The sequence below is a fragment of the Hemiscyllium ocellatum genome, chromosome 19 (assembly GCF_020745735.1).
Source record: "Hemiscyllium ocellatum isolate sHemOce1 chromosome 19, sHemOce1.pat.X.cur, whole genome shotgun sequence".
Classification (NCBI taxonomy): domain Eukaryota; kingdom Metazoa; phylum Chordata; class Chondrichthyes; order Orectolobiformes; family Hemiscylliidae; genus Hemiscyllium; species Hemiscyllium ocellatum.
Genome location: NC_083419.1, coordinates 61,357,120 through 61,379,149, shown reverse-complemented (window position 1 = coordinate 61,379,149; position 22,030 = coordinate 61,357,120). Strand labels below are relative to the sequence as shown.

General features: G+C 39.6%; 1 protein-coding gene across 2 annotated transcripts in view; it reads left to right on the top strand.

Annotated features, from left to right (window-relative positions):
- The window catches only part of pnpla8 (patatin-like phospholipase domain containing 8), a 79,918-nt gene extending 59,626 nt beyond the window's left edge, over positions 1–20,292 (top strand). For both annotated transcript variants that reach the window (XM_060839494.1, XM_060839495.1), the window contains 2 exons: positions 15,798–15,993; positions 19,391–20,292. In XM_060839494.1, the coding sequence (XP_060695477.1) occupies positions 15,798–15,993; positions 19,391–19,665 (471 nt within the window). In that variant the 3' untranslated portion in view covers positions 19,666–20,292. The remainder of the gene's footprint in view (positions 1–15,797; positions 15,994–19,390) is intronic.
- Positions 20,293–22,030: the final 1,738 nt, after the last annotated feature.

Sequence of the window (22,030 nt, the reverse complement as noted above, 5' to 3'; positions counted from 1 at the left end):
CTTGGGACTGGGACAGCCTTAACAATATAAAGTGAGGGTTGTCATTTTGATAAAACTGATTATTTGATCAATACTGCAATTGAGGGTTATAGGGAAAGGGCAAGAGAGTGTATGTGAGGAATGTCAGACTAGTCATGATTCTTTTGAATGACTGAGCAGGCTCAAGGGGCTGAATGGCCTAATCCTGTTCCTATTTCTTGTGGTTTAATCAGAATAGATAAAGGGGAAGCAATGAATGTAATAGATTTGGATTTTCAGGCTTTTGATAAGCTACCACATATGGGGTTACTTCATAGGAGCTCATGGTGTTTCAGATAGTATATTAATGTGGGGAAAATGTTAACCAGATGATTAGCTAACTAACCTGGTAGAAATGATATAAGAATGATGTTTTTAGGATTGGAACTTGTAACTGCTACAATGCTGGGGGTACACTTATTTTCCGATCTGTGTTAATTACTTAGGTTAGACAAGTGCTTGCATAAACCAGAATTTGTGGATCTCACAAAGGTAGATGGGAAGGCAAGTGGTGAGGATAACAAACAATCTGCAGATGGATATACATAGTTTGGGGTACAGACAAAAATTAGCTGATGGAATAGAGAGTCGTAGAGATATACAGCATGAAAATAGACCCTTCAGTACACCTCATTCATACTTACCAGGTATCCTATAGAAATCAAGACCCCTTTGGCCCATATCCCTCTAAACTCTTCTGTTTATATACCGATCCAGATGCCTTTTAAATGTTGCAATTGTACCATCCTCCAAAACTACTACTGGCAGCCCATTCAACACACACACCACCTTTTGCATGAAAAAGTTGCCTCTTAGTTTTTTTTTAATTTTTCCTCTCTCACCCTAAACCTATGCCCTCTAGTTCTGGACTCCCCCACCCTGTGGAAAAAACCTTGTCTATTTACCCTATCCATGCCCCTCATGATTTTATAAACCTCTATGAGGTCACCCCTCAGCCTCCGATGCTCCAGGGAAAATAACCCCAGCCTATTCAGCCTCTTTTTATAGCTGAAACCCTCCAACCCTGGCAACATCCTTGTAAATCTTTTTTGAACCCTTTCAAGTTTCACAACATCATTCCTATAGAAAGGAGACTAGAATTGCACACCGTACTCCAAAAGTGGCCAAACCAATGTGCTGTACAGCTGCAATATGACGTCCCAACTCCTGTACTCAATATACTGACCAATAAAGAAAAGCATACCAAATGCCTGCTTCTCTATCCTATTTACCTGAGACTCCACTTTCAAGGACCTATGCACCTGCACTCCAAGGTCTTTGTTCAGCAGCACTCCCTAGGACCTTACTATTAAGTGTCTAAGTCCTACCGTGATTTGCCTTTCCAAAATGCAGCACTTCCCATTTATCGAAATCAAACTCAATCTGACACTGCTCGGTCCATTGGCCCATTTGATCAAAATCCCATTGTACTCTGAAGTAACCTTCTTTGCTGTCCACTACACCTCCCAATTTTAGTGTCATCTGCAAACTTAGTAACCAAAGCTCCTACTTTCATATCCAACTAATTTCTATAAATGACAAAAAGTGTGGACCCAGCAGCGATCCTTGTGGCACACCACTGGTCACAATCCTCTAGTCTGAAAAGCAACCCTCCACCATCACTCTCTGTCTTCTACTTTCATAGAGTCATAGAATCGTACGGCATCAAGACAGGTCCTTTGGCCCAGCCTGGTCCATGCTAACCCCATTTCCTTTCACTTGGCCCATATCCTTCTAAACCTTTCCTATCCATGTATTTGTTCAAATGCCTTGTAAATGTTGTCCTTCCTTTCTCACCTTAAACTGATGTTGTCTAGTCCTTGATGCCTCAACCCTGGGAAAAAGACAGTGCTTCACCCTATCCATGCCTCTCATGATCTTATAGACTTCTATAAGATTTGCCCTATCTCCTACAAACTAAAGAAAAAGATCCTAGCTTGTCCAACCTCTCCCTATAACTCAGACAGTTGAGGCCTGGGAACATCCTTGTGAGCAAATTTTGAGAAGATTTGTAGCTCAGTTTGAGGTTCTGGATGTACGTTCGCTCACTGAGAAGGCACTTATGGCATCACGAAACAAAACAAATTAGAGGAAACCTTCAAGATCACCAATAATATCCTTACTGGCATAAAATTCACTAAAGAGGAAGAAAACAACAACAAATTGTCATTCTCAGATGTCACAGTAAAGTGAACAGCCAGTGGGGAACTTCAAACCAGTGCCTACAGGAAAATAACACATACAGACCAAATACTGAACTACAGAAGCAATCATCCCAAAGCCTACAAATGAAGCTACATTAGAACATTATTTCAACAAGGCACCACACAATGCAGCATAGAGAAACTACGAAGAGCAGAGGAAAATCAACTATACAGCACATTTAAAAAAAAAAACGAGGACCCTATGAACACAGTCCACCAATTTCTCAGCAACAAACCCAAACAAGCAGATAAAACACATTCAGAAACCCTAGCCACTCTCCCCTACATCAAAAGCATCTCAGAAATGACTGTCAGACTACTTGGACCTCTCGGCATCATGGTAGCCCACAAACCCACCAACACACTAAACAGCAGCTAATGAACTTGAAAGACCCTACACAGACAACAAGCAAAACAAACGTCATTTACAAAATACCTTGCAAGAACTGAACAAACATTACATTGGACAAACAGGCAGAAAACTAGCCACCAGGATACATGAACATCAACCAGCCACAAAAAGACATGATCCACTCTCACTAGTATCCTTACATACAGATGAGGAAGGACACCACTTTGATTTGGACATCACATCCATCCAGGACAAGCCAAACAGAGACATGCATGAGAATTCCTAGAGGCATAGCATTCCAACTGGAACTCTATCAACAAACACATTGACTTCGCCTCCATCTTTCACCCTTGAGAAAATGAACAGGAAATGATGTCACCATGGGAAATGACATCTCCAATCCAAGGAAACGGAAACATATAAATAGAATTCCGGTCATAACACCAGTGCTTCACCAGAAGCTCACTGATGTTACGTAGTATGGTGATGAAACATCTGAAAATGAACTTTCTAGCTCAGTGAGCAAAATTACATCCACAACATCCTTGTAACTTTCTTCTGCACTCTTTCCAGTTTAATAACATCCTTCCTATAGCAAGGTGACCAAAACTGAACACTGTGCTTCAAGTGTAGTCTCACCAACATCCTGTATAACTGCAGCATATCTTCCCAGCTTCTATACTCTCAGCTCTGACTGATGAAGGCCAGTGTGCCAAAAGCCGCCTTCATTGTCCTGTCTATCTGTGACTCCAACTTCAGAGAACCATGCACCTGAACTCGTAGATCTCTCTGTTCCACTAAAGTCCTCAAGGCCCTACCATTCACCATAAAACTCCTGTCTTGTTTTGCATTTTGGAAAATCAATCCTCAGTTATCTATATTAGACTGAGGCAAGATTAAAAAGACTAGGTTTCACTGGAAAGATGGCAGCTGAGAGGAGACCTGAGAGAGGTCTACTAAATTATGAGGCATAGATTAGGGTGGATAGTCAGAGGATTAATTCCCTAGGGTCAAAGTTTAAATTACAAGGATGCATAGGTTCATGGTGAGAGGGAGAAAGTTTAAGAGAGAAGTTTTCCCACAGAAAGTGATACGAGCCTAGAATGCACAGCCAGAAGAAGTGGTGGAAGCAAGCACATTGGCAACATTTAAGAGGAGTCTGGATGGTTACATGAATAGAGGGATACGGACCGATAAAGGAAGCCTTCGACCCTTATTTGTTTAGTTCAGATATGATGATCAGCACAAGCTTGGACGGCCGAAGGACCTGTTTCTGTGCTGTACTTTGTTCTAACTTGCCCATCACTGATGTCAGGCTCACTGGTCTATAGTTCCCTGGCTTTTCCTAATTATCTTTCTTAAATAGTGGCAACATTTTAGCCAATCCCCCACTCTTCCAGAACCTCACCTGTGGCTATCGATGATATAAATGTCTCAGTAGGGGGCCTGGCAATCTCTTCCCTCACTCCCCACAGAGTTCTAGGGTACACCTGATCAGGTCCTAGGGTTTTATCCACCTTTATGCATTATAAGACATCCAGTGCTGCCACCTCTATATTATGAATATTTTTCAAGAAGTTGCTACTTATTTCCCCATGTTCCATGTCTTCCATATCCTTCACTGAAAACACTGATGCAAAATACTCATTTAGTATCTCCCCATTTCCTGCAGTTCCATACATAGGCTGCCTTGCTGATTTTAAGGGTCCCTATTCTCTCCCTAGTTAGCCTTTTGTCCTTAATGTATTTATAGAATCCCTTTGGATTCTCTTTAATCCTGTTTGCCAAAGCTATCTCATATCCCCTTTTTGCGCTCCTGATTTCCCTCATAAGTATATTCCTACTGCCTTTGTACTCTTTTAGGGATTCACTTGATTCCTGCTGTCTATACCTGACGTATGCTTCCTTCTTATTCTTGACCTCAATTTCTCTTGTCATCCTGCAGTTTCTACAGCTACTAGCCTTGCCCTTCACCCTACATACTGTCTCTGGATTTTTGTAACTTTTATTTTAAGACTTCTCATTTGCTAGCCGTGCCTTTACCTGTGAACATTTGTCCCCAATCAACTTTTGAAAGTTCTTGGAGAAAGTGAGGACTGCAGATGCTGGAGATCAGAGTTGAGAGTGTGGTCCTGGAAAAGCACAGCAGGTCAGGCAGTATCTGAGGCACAGGAGAATCGACATTTCGGGCATCAGTCCCTCATTCCTAATGAAGGGCTTATGTCCAAAATGTTGATTCCCCTGCTCTTCGGATGCTGCCTGACATGCTGTGCTTTTCCAACACCACGCTCTCAATTTTGAAAGTTCTTGCCTAATACCATCAAAATTATCCTTTTTCCAATTTCGAACTTCAGCTTTTAGATCCAATCCATCATTTTTCAGCATTATTTTAAAACTATTAGTATTATGTTCACTGGTCCCAAAGTACTTCCCCACTGATACCTCAGTCACCTGCCCTGCCTTATTTTCAAAGAATAGGTCAAGTTTTGCATCTTCTCTCTTAGGTATGTCCACATACTGAATCAGAAAACTTCCTTGTACACACTTGACAAATTCCTCTCCACCTAAGCCCTGAACTCTACGGCAGTCCCAGTCTATGTTTGGAGGTTAAAATCCCCAACCATAACCACCTTGTGATTCTAACAGATAATTGAGATCCCCTTACAAACTTGTTTCTCAATTTCCGATTGACTATTGGAGGTCTATAATACAATCCTAATAAGGTGATTATCCCTTTTTAATTTCTCAGTACCACCCAAATAACTTCCCTGGAAGTATTCCTAGGAATATCCTCCCTAAATGCAGAACCTTAATCAAAAATACCACTCCCCCTCCTCTCTTGCCCCCTCTTCTATCCTTCCTATGGAATTTATACCCCGGAATGTTAAGCTGCCAGTCCTGTCTATCCCTGAGCCATGTCTCTGTAATCGTTAGGATATCCCAATCCCATGTTCTCAACCATACCCTGAGTTAATCTGCCATACTTGTTGGGCCTTTTGCATTGAAATAAATGCAGTTTAATTTATCAGTCGTCCCTTGTTTTCTGCTTTGTACCTATCTGCCCTGACTGTTGGACTTGCGCCTTTTTCCAACTTTTTCTGTCACTATCTCCCTGGGTCCTCCCTCCCCCTACTAGTTTAAATCCTCCTGAGCACCTCAAGCAAATCTCCCCACCGGTATATATTACCATTCCAATTCTGGTGTAATCTGTCCTCCTTATACAGGTCACTTCTATCTCCAAAGTTATTCCAATAATCCAAAATGAGAATTCTTCTCCCCTGCACCAGTTCCTCAGTCACTCATTCATCTGCTCTATCCTCCAATTTCTGCCCACACTAGCTTGTGGCACTGAGAGTAATCCAGATGTTACTACCCTTGAGAACCTCCATTTTAAATTCCTGCCTAACTTCCTGTATTTTCTCCACAGAATCTTGTCCTTGCCTTTTATGTCAATGGTTTCATTGCTGGTCCCTCTTGTGTTTGAGAATATTCTGCACCCTCTCCGTGATCCTGACACCACAGAGGCAATATACCATTCTGATGTCTTGCTGTTGCCTGCAGAAACATCCATCTGTGCCTCTAACTAGGGAATCCCCTATCTCAATCACTTGGAACCTGGCATATCCTTTGTTACCTTAGAGCCAGTACAAGAAACTTGGCTGTCAGTGCTAAATTCCCCTGAGAGTATATCACCCCTGCAAATGGGATAGGGATAGGGATAGCTACAGGTGACTCCTGTACTACCTGCCTCCCTCTCCTACCTTTGGATGCCACCCATCTACTGGACTCTTTATTTTACTTATCCCTCCCTGCAACTGCCATCAATCACAAACCCTTACTCCTGTAAATTCCTCATTGCCTCTAACGGCTGCTCCAACCGATCTATTTGATCTGATAGGATTCGCAACCAAACACACTTCCTGCAGACATAATCCTCAGTAACGTGAAAACTCGCCCAAATATCCCACATCCAACAGGAAGAGCACATCACTCAATTAGAGGCTATCTTTGTACCTTAACGATCTACAGACCAAGAAAATAGCACAGTCTTACTGCCTACAAACATTGCTCCAGGCTGGCTTAGTATCTATGTTTAATCGAGAATCTCAATAACAACCTATAATAAAAAAGTTAAAAATCACACAACATCACGTTATAGTCCAACAGGTTTAATTGGAAGCAAACTAGCTTAAGTGTGCTTCCAATTAAACCAGTTGGACTATAACCTGGTGTTGTGACTTTTAACTTTGTACACCCCAGTCCAACACTGGCATCTCCAAATCATTATAATAAAAAGAACCCTTGTTGCTCTAAAAATACTGCTCCAGGCTAAACTAGTACTTATGTTTTATGTTTTAAAAGGTTAAGCAAGCAAAAGATCGCAACAAAAGCTTATAATAAAAAAGAACCCACTGTACTCATTATTGTAGATGTACCAAAAAAAGCTAGTCACTTAGCTGCTCCTCTTGTGATCTCCCCACACAGGTTTCTCCAAGGTCAGCTGTGAATTCCACTGTTTGGAGTTCACCTAAGAAAAATAAACAAAAAATAAACAATGTCCAGAGGTACTTCAAAGCAAACATCAGAGGCAGTAGCTGTGAAGGTTGACTGCTGGGCCTGGCAGCAGTGTAGGTTTCTTTCTCTGTTGACTCACTTCCCACAATGTGGTCACTGCCTTTGTCTCCCTTAATTTTTTCAAAAGTGTGTTTGTTCTGATCATCTTTTCCCAAAGTTCCAAAACAATGCAATGATGTGGAAAAATGAAGTGGTGCATGTTAGCAGGAAGAATAAGTGCTGAATATTTAAATTGGGAAGGACTGCAGAAAGCAACAGCTCAGGAGTTTGGGAGCTCTCACGCATGAATTACAAAAAGTTAGCATACAAGTTCAGCTGGTAATAAGTAACTGGAATGTTGACCTTTACTTCAAACATCATTGAGCGTCAAAATAGGGAGGTTTTGCAAAAACTATGGAAGACCCTACTCTGACCACACCCAGAACTGCTGTGCATAACTTTGAGTCCCTTAGCTAAGGAAAAGATTAGATTACTTACCTACATGTGGAAACAGGCCCTTTGGCCCAACATGTCCACAGTGACCCACCGAAGCACAACCCACCCAGACCCATTCCCCTACATTTACCCCTTCATTTAACCCTACAGGCAATTTAGAATGGCCAGCTCACCTAACCTGCACGTTTTTGGACTGTGGGAGGAAACCAGAGCAAACCCATGCAGACACTGGGAGAATGTGTAAACCCCACACTGAGAGTCGCCTGAGGTGGGTATTGAACCCGGGTCTCTGGCGCTGAGAGGCAGCAGTGCTAACCACTGGCATTGGGGTTAGTGCTGAGAAGGTTCACTCGGCTGATCCAGGGACTGACTTATGAGCAGAAGTTGAGTAGGTTGGGCCTGTACTGATTGGTATTTAGAAGAATAAGAGGCAACCTCATTGAAACACAAAATTAATTTTTGGTGGACTTGACAGATTAGGTTAGGTTAGATTCCCTACAGTATGGAAACAGGCCCTTCGGCCCAACAAGTCCACACTGATACTCCGAAGAGTAATCACCCAGTCCCATTCTCCTACCTATATTTACCACTGATTAATGCAATTTAGCATGGCCGACTCACCTAACCTGCACATCTTTGGATTATGGGAGGAAACCGGAACACCCGGAGGAAACCCACACAGACACTGCGAGAATGTGCAAACTCCACACAGTCAGTTGCTTAAAGTTGGAATTGATTCTGGGTCCCTGGCACTGGGGACTAACTACTGAGCGACAGTGCTGACAGATTAGATTAGACTTACAGTGTGGAAACAGGCCCTTCGGCCCAACAAGTCCACACCGACCCGCCGAAGCGAAACCCACCCATACCCCTACATTACCCCTTACCTAACACTATGGGCAATTTAGCATGACCAATTCACCTGACCCGCACATCTTTTGGACTGTGGGAGGAAACCGGAGCACCCGGAGGAAACCCACGCAGACACGGGGAGAACGTGCAAACTCCACACAGTCAGTCGCCTGAGTCGGGAATTGAACCCGGGTCTTCAGGCGCTGTGAGGCAGCAGTGCTAACCACTGTGCCACCGTGCCGCCCAGACAGGGTAGGTATGAAAATGTTGTTTCATCTTGTAGGAGAATCTAGGGCCTGAGGATATAATTTCAGAATAAGAGGTCTCCTGTTGAAAACAGATAATGAGGAATTTCTTCTCTGAGGGTAGTGAATCTGTGGAATTCTTTCACGCAGACGGCTGTTGAGGTTGAACTGTTTGGCATAATTGAGGATCTAAGCCTTAAAGGAGAAGTAGGTGCTGAAATTTAAATAAGAAAACTCTAACTGGTTTATGATTTGGAGATGCCTGATGGAGGAACTGCATTCTGAAAGCTAGTGCTTCCAATTAAACCTGTTGAACCATAAGCTGATGTTGTGTGATTTCTAACTGGATTATGTTACTGAATGATCCCTATTTGAATACTATTTGGAAGTTGTCCACAAATTAAACTGATTTTATTCCTTCCTTAGAAATAAGCATTACTGTAAAGCAGCTCAATTTTTTTGAAAGATAAACTGACATGGAATGATTAATCTTTTGAATAATTTAATCCAGAAATATGCAATAAATTCTCCCACAGTTGGGCAAGTTCAATTAATAAGCACACTCAAGAAGCCAGAGCTTGCAGCATCAAAGCAAAAATAACCATTTGTGTTACAAAGACATGATTCTGTTCTGACTTGGGTAGATTGCTATTCCACACATTCAGTAAATAGAAAACTATTGGCTCAATAAAACTGTGCACTGGAAAAGCAGTTTTTAGCAATAAAAACAGAACGTACTCTCATTGTACAGTGGAATTGACAGCATTTAAGACGTTGCAACAAAATAATGTTTCGGCGGGGTAGTGATATCAGATGTTTAGAGGTTTTTTTTAGACTTAAGTTCATCCTGTCTTTCCAAATATAGAGACCGTTTCTCACTTCATGTCAGGTTTCCTGTATTTTATCTGAAGTCTCCCTACATCGTGCACCTCCTATTGATTTAAAATGCTTGCTCACAAAGGGAATTGGTGGTTTTGATATCAGGTTTAATATTGCAGAATAAACAATTTTTTTTGTATCTGAGAACGTATGAAAGATAAGACATAAAATGCTGTTTGTGTAAGAAGTCTTTAGATTCATGACCTTGCTTATGCACACTACAAGTTTATTTATAGCTTAGCTAGAGGAAAATTAGAATATATGCACTCGAAACAGTGTGTTATGGGAATATTTATCTCTCTATAAATATTATATATATATATATATTTATGTGCATATGCAGAAGATATTATTAAGGTGTGTTGGTTCGATATTTGTCCTATAGGTAAAAGATATATTAAGAAATGGGTTTATTATGGTACAGTGGTTTCCATTCTGTGTAGTGTTGCTTTTGACGTGATAGAAAATCATTTTGGCTTTTCCTTTTGTAATTTGTCACAAGTGGCATTTTGTTTATAAGAATAGATCATTCATTTTCTCTTTTATGAGTTGTATGCATGGTGTCATGAGCACGAAATTCGTTCTTCGGAGTCATTAATCAGTCCATGTTACAGTTCATTTGCTAGACTCGTGAGGACTTTATAATCCGTGTTACATTTAAATGAAGTCCTGTAGTCCTCTTTATGACGTTTTTTTGACCTACTCGTTCTATGTACCTTAATTAGTTTTAGGTGACACTTGGCAAGTAAACCATAAATATAAAGATGCATATTATAAACACAATCTACAAAATTAATTCAGCAAAGAAAGGATAAATTAATCTTTCATTAGGCTTTTTTATGTATTGTAAGGTACCTCCTTATGGTCAAAGACACAAGTCATTCAGAATGCTTTTGTGATAAAATTTCACTTTATTTAAAACCTATTAACTACTTGGAATACTCGTGCTTGGATAGGTACAAACTGCATTTTTGACCAGAGATGCTATCAAGTCGCAAATTACATCATGCGATCCAATGTTACATGGTCAGAGTATCCCATGAGCAACCATCTAATGGCTCTAACCAGGATGTGCAACTCTACTCCATTGGAACAACTGTTGAACAGCTAAGAAGGCAATGCCCACAATGTAATGCTGCAAAAGTAATTAGCCACAGCATGTGAAGAGAGTGGGCACTAGAGATCTGCAGGGCTTACTTTCTCTTCACCCATTCTAACCTCCAACCAGCGACTTTCAGCCCTACGGTAGTCCTTTCCTCCCTTACAGGCTGTCTTAACAAATACCAGAATCAGGACATCCCTTCATCAGTAGGAAACAATCTTGATATGCCAATGAGCAAGTAAGCATAACGGTTGGAAGTAGACCAAAATACGATTGTACTACTGGGCCCTAAAATTTGGTGCTGCTTCAAGTGAGGGTCAGCAACAGAAATCCTGAAGGTGGTATAACTAATTCTGTATTATTTGGCTTATCTGATCTACTGTACCTGGAATGACCAGGTGCAAGAATGCCTATGAGTAAAGGACATTTGATCAAATCCCTCGACTGACCCCAGTTTTGCATTTACATATATGACAACATTTTTTAACAAAGTTTTATTGTTGAAAGTAGGGTTTTGGTCAGCACATTGATTGAGATGTTACCTTTTCACTTTTTGTGGGTTGCATCCAGCTCAAGTTAATGAGATGAAAGCAATGCCATCTCCCTCCATAGCTGCAAAGAAAAACTCCCATGTGAATTATGTAAAGATTCCATATTTTTATTTTTCAGTATTTTTGACTGTGAACAGAAAGGGGAAAGAGGCTGCTTTAAAACCCATGATTGTAGAAGGGATTTCTTAAAACAAGTTGCTGAAATGCATTGTAAGTGATGTTTGCACTGCTGCTTTGTTCAACCAGTGGAGGAGGCTTGATGCAGATCAAAAGGCACCAAGGCTTATGTATAAAATAAGATTTGACCAGTAGCATCTACCTGATTTCATTTGTGGAGTTGACCAACTAGCTGTGGTTGACCAAGACCATCTGCTGCCAACAACTATCTGAGAAGTGTTTGGACCTCCAGACGGAGGTTTCTCTCTGCAGTAGAGAATACCAAACGCCTGAAGAAAGCCAGTTTGTTCCTTCACCAGTATATGTAACTGTTGTTCTTAACCAATAAGTCAGAACCTGATTCTCTGTGCCTCCTGCAAGGAAGTAAAAAGTAGCTGGGGAAGAGAGATTGAAAAACAATAAGGCCTGCTTAGCAAAAGGATCACCTCAGTAAACCCTTGTGCACAGATGCCACTGTAGGGACTTTTTCCTTCCTCTCACAATGCCTTTTCTTTTTTTAAAACCAAACACTACGGATGCCTAAAATCTGAAACAAAAACCGAAATGGTCAGCAGTCTGGTCTGTTGACCCTTCAATTTTTTTTTTAGATTTAGATTACTTACAGTGTGAAACAGGCCCTTCGGCCCAACAAGTCCCCCACCGACCCGCAACCCACCCATACCCCTACATTTACCCCTTCACCTAACACTACGGGCAATTTAGCATGATCAATTCACATGACCTGCACATCTTTAGACTGTGGGAGGAAACCGGAGCACCCGGAGGAAACCCACGCAGACACTGGGAGAATGTGCAAACTCCCCACAGTCAGTCGCCTGAGGTGGGTATTGAACCCGGGTCTCTGGCACTGTGAGGCAGCAGTGCTAACCACTGTGCCACCGTGCTGCCCACTTATGTTTGTATATGTCAGTTTTTGTGTATGTGTATATATATATATATAGGAGCAGTTTTATAAGGAGTTCTTTAACTAATATAGTGTATGTTAACAGTTCATACATTCTGGTTACAGGTAAACAACTATCTATTTGTAATAAATAGTAATTCTTATAAGTCCAGAAAAGCTTGGTCTGTGTTTTCTGTTTGTGTCTAAATGGACAGGAAAATTTATGAAATTTTGCATATATTGCTGAAGGCTTTATAATTTTTACGGTGACTCCAGGAATAGAAGGGATTGATTTTGAGTTCACTAACTCAGTAAGGATAGCAATTACAAGTAGTTTCAATCTAGTCTGGTGACAAAACCAATTGTAATTTTTCTCAGTCGGCCTCAATTCGATGGACTTCCATAAAAGTTGCTGGAAGAATAGCCAACAAAGGAGATGGAAGTATCTTACGGATGCTGCTCAGCATGTTCTTAAATCGAGGTAAAAGTTGTGATATGGTTGTAGGGCAAGATTAGTTTTTCCTTGGGTTCCTGCTGATCTGATGTACTCGACATGGTGATTTGATATAAAATGTATCTGCATTCTCTTTCCCATAGCTGATCAGTATTAATTTGATGAACTTTAACCACACCTCAACTCCTACTTTCTGTGGCCCAGAGAAAAAGGTGACAGTGTTGAATGAAGCTTACAAGTTAGATAATATGAGGCTCTGACAGTTGAGTCACTGGGTGGAATTGAATTGCTTCCTACTAGAAGAGGAAGATGCACAATGCTGGAAATATTCAGCAGATCGGGCAATATTTGTGTGTAGAGAAATAGAGCTTATGCTTAAACAAAAAAAATCAAAAACATTTCATTGAACAGTGCAGGTTAAAAAACTTTACACCTGAAACCTTTTGAAGTTAAAATGGAAACAAAGTATTTTTTTTGTTACATCCTTGGTGAAGCACTTTAAGTTGTCTGATGGGTAACAGCAACTATCCTATGTTTGTTGCAACCAGTGGATTACTTTCTATATGCAGTAACTCCTGCATTGCTCAGTTGTAAGCAATGGTTTGACTTTGAGAGCTCTGAATTGAAATTGTTAATCAGTATTTGCAAAACCGTGCACTAAGAAGATGAGTTTCATTGAGACCATAATTACGGTGTTTTGTGAAGGTCATTTCAGGTGGAAAATGAAGAAACGTGATCACATTCTTAATGTGATATGCTCTGTAAATTTTCATAAAATATTAATTTTATTTCCTTTTATTGGTGCCTTTTATTTACGCTTTGTAAAATATTAGATCAAAAGAGTGCTGTTTAAAAATAAGGCAACTATTTAAGACATTGATGAGGAGACTTTTTTTTTCTGAAGGTAGTGAGCAATTCTTCTACTGTTTTTCCAAGGAAGGGAGCCTTTGAATATTTTTAAAACCGAGAAGTTCTTGATGGGCACAGGACAGGAATGAAGGGTTATGGGGAGAGGTGGGAGTAATTGAATCAGCTATGATCTTATTGAACGGTGAACTAGGTTCAGAGGGCTTACTCCCATTCCAAAGTTGAATGTTCCTACTCATTTTATTTGAAAAAGGCAAATTGGAGACCAATACCTTGGTTATTTCCATGTTTTATCTTTGGCACATAAAGTGTAATGTTTTTTCAATATAGTTAAATGGATCTGACGTGGTCATTGAGTGACAATATTGTCTTTAGTTACCTGCTATAAGTTCCTTTCCCATGCTATCAACTTCATCCTTTTCACTGCTCACAGCGACCTTACTCAAACTGTGTGTATCCTTGGCATCTTGTTTAACCCTGATTTGAGTTTCTGACACACATTCATCTACTTCGGTTTTCAGAACATTGCCATAGCTCTCACGTTGCAGTCTCCTTGTTGCCATCATCATTTCTAGACTTGACTACTCTGATACTTTCCTGACTGGGCTCAGTCTTTCAGCCTTCCTTAAACTTGAACTTAATCAAACTTCTGCTGCTCCTAATTAAAATTGCACCAGGTCCCATTCACCTGTCACTCATGTGCACACTGACTTGCTTTGATCTTCAGTCATGAAACACCCATTAATATTATCATCAATCGTTCACAGATTCCGCCCCCCCCCCCCCCCCCCCCCCCCCCCCACGAATGGCCTTGTCCATCTCTAACTTCCTCGAGCCCCACAACCTTCCATTATTGCCCCACTTCTGGCCTCATGTGAACCTCAATTGAATTTGGTTTTCAGCTGTCCACAACTCTTGAATGTCCTCTTTTAGTCTCTCAGCCTCTTTAACCCCTCTTTGCACTTTTAAAATGCTCTGTAAAATGTACCTCACTTCAGCTGACTTACTGTCTCCTTGTGTGGCTTTGTTTAAAATTTTGTTTGATGTTGCTCCTTTGAGCCATCTTTGGTTGTTTAGTTGTGTTAAAGATGCTCTGTAAATGCAAGCTGGTGTTGTGCTTTGCCAATTAGCAATGTGTCTTCTGTGATTATAAGTCTAAAGCTATGTTAATCTAGTGTTCAATTCTGAGAAAAAGCTGTTCAATCAACACCCTTTACTACTACTGTTTCAAATTAAAGTTTTACGCTGCAGCCAGTAACATACTTTGGTGGTAATTTAGAATCCAAATTTAACATTATTGTTACCTGATGTAACGTTTTTCTTCATCTTGGTCCCATGCAACACAGGTGAGGTGATTTTCTGTTATTAGAAGTTGCGTCACAATGCCCTAAGACTCACTGGGAAGTAAAAGAATAGCCATTTTGCCAATTACAAGGGGATAACTGGTGCCACCAGATTTTCAGTTATTTTGTCCAAATTATTCAGACCTCGACTGCCTGCTTCTGAGAGGCAATTGTATGTACCTAGCTGAAGATAGAGTGGAGACACTTGGAGTGCTATAAAACTTAATAAATTTATTAAGTACGTAAATGAATAGCAGGTGCTTTTGAGGACTACACTTAAAATCACTGTCTCTCAATCACTGTTTTTTGCTACCCTGGGTTCTGTAACTAACCCCAAATGTAGTTACCCCAGAGAGTTGGCAGCTTGCCAGCCTGGAACTCTACTCAGTGCCTTCCCTTGATGTAGAGTAAGTCCTGCAGCATTAGTCTTCAAAGTTCTTGCTGAATAAAAGGTTTCCTCAAGCGACTTTTATGCACAAGTCTCTGTGCCAAGTGCATGCCTTATTTGGAATTATCCTAGCACGTAACCAATCCCGAATGTTCCATCCTTATTTCGTAGAGACTGCAGACACTGGTTTTCTGCGATCTGAGCAGACTTGAATGGTTCAGCATAATTCCACTCATTTAACAACCAATTGTAAAGCTTCTTACCAGTTCCTGTTATCTTCAGCCTGATCGAACACCTTTGTGGCATGTTGAACTTCAAATCTGACCTCCCAGTCTAGAAGCAGGGATAATACTACTGCACAAGATCCTGTACCAATGGTCTTCTAACTCTACGTGGTTGATGCCTTCAGAATAGGAGAACTTGATAAATTGCCAATACCATTAACTATTCTGTTTGTTTTTCTCTCCTACAGGATGGTGGCTTGCTTATTAACAACCCTTGTGCATTGGCCATACATGAGTGCAAACGTCTGTGGCCAAACACACCATTTCAGTGCGTAATCTCTCTCGGAACAGGCCGCTATGAAGCACTAGGGAAAAATAATGTGACCTACACAAGCCTCAAAGCAAAATTGACTAATGTTATCAGCAGTGCCACAGATACAGAAGGTTAGTCATTGTAGGATGAACATTTTAAAGTTTTTATTATTTCTGCAATAGGTTTTTAGAATTCAATTCAGCTTCCATATTCTGAATTTACACTGTCCTGATTTAGAAATAATGTTAAGGATATTGCTGTGAAAGATCAAATTAAAAATAAACGGGATCAGATCTGAAACTGGTAAAAACAAAATAATGAATTCAGCAGTTGTCAGGGCAAGAACTGAAAATTGAGAGATGCTAAAATGAATGCCCTAGTGGTGAACATGTTGCCATGATTTAAATCAATCTTGTGGCTTTTCGAACTGCAAACTTCACTTGGACTGTTCTACACATGACTCAGCCAGAGATGATTAATGAGAACATTATTGACTAAACGTGGTAAAGATGTGTTGAGTGATGCACACAGCCATCCCTGTTGAAGGGATGAAAGACTCAGCATTAATTGACATTTAATATTGGACACTTTTTTACGTTCAGTGCTTCTTTCATGAATAAAGCTTGACTACTTCAATGGAATAAATTAAATTTTAAAAGTCCTTTTAAGTGCAGTGTACACCTACTCCTTATGAGAATATACTTTGGATCCCTGTATGCATTTTACTATGAGGCACATTTTCTAAAGACAGTCTTTTTTAACTACCATATAATGGAACATAAACCAAGTGTAATTCATGTGTTTGTCTTTATAAATCAAAAGCTGCACACAAATTTTGACTCACTGTTCTTGTTAACTTACATAAGTCAGAAGATCCTGACAGTAATGTTCTAATTTGGGATTAATCCACTAATAAGGTGGCACCAGCAAAAAAAAAAGCCCTTTTGAAACCTGCAGTCTGCAAAAATTTAAATAGAGCAAATCAGCCAATGAGAAATGTAAGGATAGATAGGCATGAGGTAATAGGACATTAAGGGGCCACTTTGACAATGCAACAGATTAAATATTCCATTTTAAATCGAAGTCACATGCACCCTACCTGAAGGGAATTCCTTGGCTCATTGTCTGTTGATGCTTCATCCTGGACCATTTTCTCTTGGCAGTTTATTTTTCCTCTGATGGTTAGCCATTGCTTTCCATTCCCACGGGCAGTTCATAAGTCTGAAACACTAATCTCACCTGCACAGAGCATTATTCTGAATCACTGAAATCTGTGTCTAGCCATGGAAAGCTAATTGCTGGCTTTCCCTTTATACTTGTACCTGCTTCATTTATTTTGACTTTTACTTTGAGACCTGAGTACCACTTTCATCTTCTACAAAACCTCTGTTACACCTGATCAGCATTCTAAAACTGGTGCTGTGAGTTTACACACAGTTTCTATTTAACACAACATTATAGAACAAAGGTCTCCTGTAAATCAGTGACTAAAGGAGGTGAAAATAACCATAGCTTGATTTTAATACTTGTCCAGTGAGGGCTATTTGTGATATTTTAAAGACAATTGTCTCAAGCTTCCAATAAAATACAGATTATATTGTAAATTGCTCCCTATGTGACATAAATATAAGTAATAACTCAATATTGATAATTGAGTGCTAAAACGATAGAGATATTAGCTGCTTGCAGGGGTGACAGGAGTTTAGTGGTTGTGCTACTAACTGCAGTTCATGGTGCTCTAATGATCACTGAAGTTTCTAATTTCCTCAGCAACAGTTGACTTTCCAATTATGATCCGGCATCAGTGTTTATAGTAGCGCCATCCATTTGTAACAAGATAATCTAGTCGTATATACTTTAATAAAAGCCTAATGCAATTCAGTTGAGATCATGCATTGAGTCATACCTCATCAAAGAAGAGTCCTAATGACCTGTGCTAAATCACTTCTATTGCTCTTGATAACAAGATTCAGATGAAAAAATATCCTTTGCAATCAAGAAATATATCTTCCACAATTTAGAATTACTGTGATTACTTATAGGTCATTGTAAAATGTGAGTCTTGCATCTAACACCTGATGATTGAAATTGGGATGAGTCCATCAAAATCTATGAGGCTCATCTGTTGACTGAGTGCTGCATTGATCTGGCACACTTATGAATAAGCAATATAAACTCCTTTTCTGACATAAGAATTGAATATACCTTAATAATGGTTTTAAGGCACACTTATAATTTTTCATTTATTTTCACAAATCTGTTTTCCATTGCTCATTGTTAGTTTGGTATCTATAGTAATGTTGAGAAATTGAGCTATTTACTTGGCCTGACTGCCTTAAGATCAGACCTTTAAAATGCCAAGCTGAAGTGAATGTCACTGCTGATAATCTGCTGCTATAACTCAGCACAGTTGTGACTACTTGTAAATTCTTTACTTTAGGACAGTAATTGGCTTTCATTATTTTGCATCTGTACCAAGAACAGTACTTTCACATGTACTTTGACATGTATAATCAATTTTTAATTGAATACAGCCTCCCATCTGCTATAATCAATGCCTAGAAATGCTGTGTCTCCCTATATCCACCTGCCTCTGTGTGGCATCACTCACCTTTAACTCCTGCAGATTAGATCAGCTGACATTGCAATATTCAATAAATCAATACATCTGCTTGCCCATGGATTCAGATATTTTAACAGGATGTTTTAAGTGTGATATGAACAGGAAATGGTACTACAGTGGGTTAAAATTCTCTTTTACCTCTGCAAGCTATGATCTAGACTGAGGCACTAAGAGATCCTGACAATTGCAAAGGGTTTATGTTCACTTAGCATTTAGTGTCTCACACCAGTTGATGATGGATGCAAGTTCACAGCTGAAAATGCTGTATAACTTGAATGTCAAGACAACTGTTAGAAATATGATTGCTGAACAATCACAGCAAGATGCTTGTAATGGTGAGGTTAGTGTATTGTTGAAAGTATTGTTGAAACTTTGATGTTGTGGTAGGCATGGTCTGGGAGACATTTATTCGAACAATGCTTGCAATGTAAAACATGTTTGCATAAAACCTGCAGAAAAGGTAGTTTGCTCATCAAACTCATTCATCCAGTATGTAGGTTCTATCATCAAGTTGTATCCCTTAGTTTGAATCTAAAACTCAAACACTGGGAGGCAATACACAAAAATAACATAATCGGTCCTGTTATAATGCGTGCTTCTTCAGTGCAAATTGGCTTTAAAGCGATTGAAAAATTTAGATTGTCATTTATAGCACTCAAACTTTCCTTATCTGTATTGGCTATATGTGATTCCGGCCCCCTTAGTATAAATGGTGAGGCTATTGCGCGATTTTCTTACAATGCAAGATCGCACGAGAATGGAACTGTAACATTATATCAGAACTGACTGTACAATGTTGACATCTACCTTCAGTTTTCCCATTTTTACATCGGTTTAGTGTATCTTGTTAAAGAATTCTTGAACTCTCCTAATCAGTTTTTCTTCTTGGAAACATTTTATTTCAGAAGTTCATACCATGCTTGATGCACTTCTCCCCCCTGACACCTACTTCAGGTTTAATCCTTTCATGAGTGAGGATATAGTCTTGGATGAAAACCGGAAGGAGAAGCTGAATCAATTGCAAATGGATGGAAGCCGGTACCTGGAACGGAATGAACCGAAACTTAAAAGGGCTGCTCAGATACTTGGTCAGGAAAAGGGAATGTTTCAGAAACTATCTGATTGGTGTAAGTTAAAAATAGACATGTATGATGGCCTCCCTCTTATTTCCAAATTGTAAAATGAAAATGTCTATTTCTCAGAATCTACTTAGTAACTATATCAGTGTAATTTCATCAGGCTGATTGAATTGATCTCTAACTGCTGCAAAATTTGCGAAGTGATACTAAATTTGAGTTAATACTTGAACCACAAAAATGTTCATTTCAGAAGAAGTACCAATGCTGCTTATTTTACAGATGTACTCAAGTTCCAATATCATCATGCTTGTAAATTGCTGCTTTCTTTTGGCTTCAGCTGAAATCAGGTGATGCTAAATACATTTCCATGTGTACAACATGTCTGTTTTGTGCTGAGTTTTGGTTTGAATTATTTATTTTGCCAAAAATCTGATTTTCTTTGTACAAAACATGTTGATATTTTCACATCAATAAAAATCATCGTTTTAAACATTTACGTGATCATGCTAGTTGAAGATGGAATTAGTTAACTTAGCCCTCCCTCCCCAACTAAATTACTTTTGTTGTCCCATGTAATTTTCACTCAAGCACTTCAAAATATTTCTGCAATCAGGACTGTTTGAAAGCTGCTTAGTGATATTAATAAAGGCACCTGACATGCTATGTTTATACAATGAATAATGTAGATATGTGTCTGTTGTTTAAATATACTGTTTATTCTATTTCCTGATAACTGTAACATGCTTCTGCATTTCCATTTTCTCTTGTATATCAATAAACCTTGTGGTTTAACACTAGTGCATAATGTTTATTTCTTTCTTCGATAGTAGTTGCGCCCTTCCCAGTGTTATTTTTGTTTGCCAGTACTGATGTCCTGTGCCTTCCTGTTGTCAAAGATTCTGCAGTCTTCTGTACATCACCCAACTTTTCGTTAGTCACAACAGTTAGCCTTGACCTTATCTGCAGATACTTAACTGAAGGAGCTGTCAGAATTTGACCCATTTTTGCAGTTGTCCACGTGATTTTGAAATTTTGTACTTGACTTGTGCATGTTGCTGGCAAGATCAGAAATCTTATTGAAAGCAAACTATGAATTCTAGAGACCCAAAATGAAAACGAAATGCTGGAGACACTCAGCAAGTCTGGAAGAGTCTGTGGAGAAACAGAGTTAATGTTTCAAGATTGACATGATCCTCCTTCAGAACCTGCACATGATAGCAGCCCTGCTCAGTTTCTGCAGCATTTTCTGTAATTAATTCAAAATCTTTATTGCTAATTCTTGATTGTCGTTGAGAGGCCACCAGATTGCGATTCAGAATTGGAATTCTGGTTGGTTTCTATTTTTGTTTTCTTGAATGTTTGAGCCAGTTAGATTCAGAATGGAAATCCGCTAACAACAGGTCAGCAAACATGTACCGGGATGTTCCAGATCTGCACCTCTCAGTTTTGGTCAGAACATTGATTGATAAGGCTAACATGATTATTTTTTATCAATTGCATATAGGTTTCTATTATTTTTAAGTTCAAATCATTTGCACTGACCTGAAGTACATGCTTGCTTTATGTGGAGTAAATTGAAAATAAATTCCCAGAATCTTGTTCAGTGAGCATTCACTGATGATCCAAGAGGATAAATCGAGTAGGCCAAGATTGTCTGGAAGGATGGGATTAATTCTTATTGAAATGTATAAAAGTCTCAAGGAGCTCACCAGGATAGGTGCTGAGAAAATATTATTTTGACGCTAGAATCTATAGCACAGGGTCATGGTCTCTCAGTAGTCCTGGTCAAAGAATGGGCTATGTTGGGTCTATGTTCTGCCTCAGTCATCGAGTCGTATAACTGAGTCATGATCCACAGTCAGGCAGGAATTGTCTCAAGCACCTGCACTATGAAAATAATTGGAACATGAGAGCTGTCAAGGATTCAGGAAACATGCAGTCCTGTGCCCATAAACTCTGCACCCATCAAAACTGATTGACCGTTAACTGTCAAGCTTTTTCAAAATTTTAAACCCTGCTGGTTGGCTCAGAGTGGACATGGCAAAGCAATAGTATCCTTACCTCCAAGGCAGGAAGCCTGTATTAAAATCCCACATGCTCCAAAAGTGTCTATTATGAATTCTGTAAAGGTTGATTAGAAAATAGCTTGACTGTCCTTGGTCAGGGTTTGCCATGAGAAATGAATCAACAAATGGTTGTGACCAATTTTGTTGAATTGAAAGTGGTGTAGTTGTAAGTACGTGTTCTTTCTGTTGAAAAGAACATAGGACAGTACAGAATTGTACAGGCCCTTCAGCCCTTTTATTCTAAGGTCAGGCAACCTACATACCCTGCATCTTATTAGCATCCATATGCCTATCAGTGTTGCTAAAATGTCCCTAATGTATCTGACTCTATTACCACTGCTGGCAGTGCATTCCATGCACCAACCACTCTGTGTAAAGAACCTATCTCTGACATTTCCTG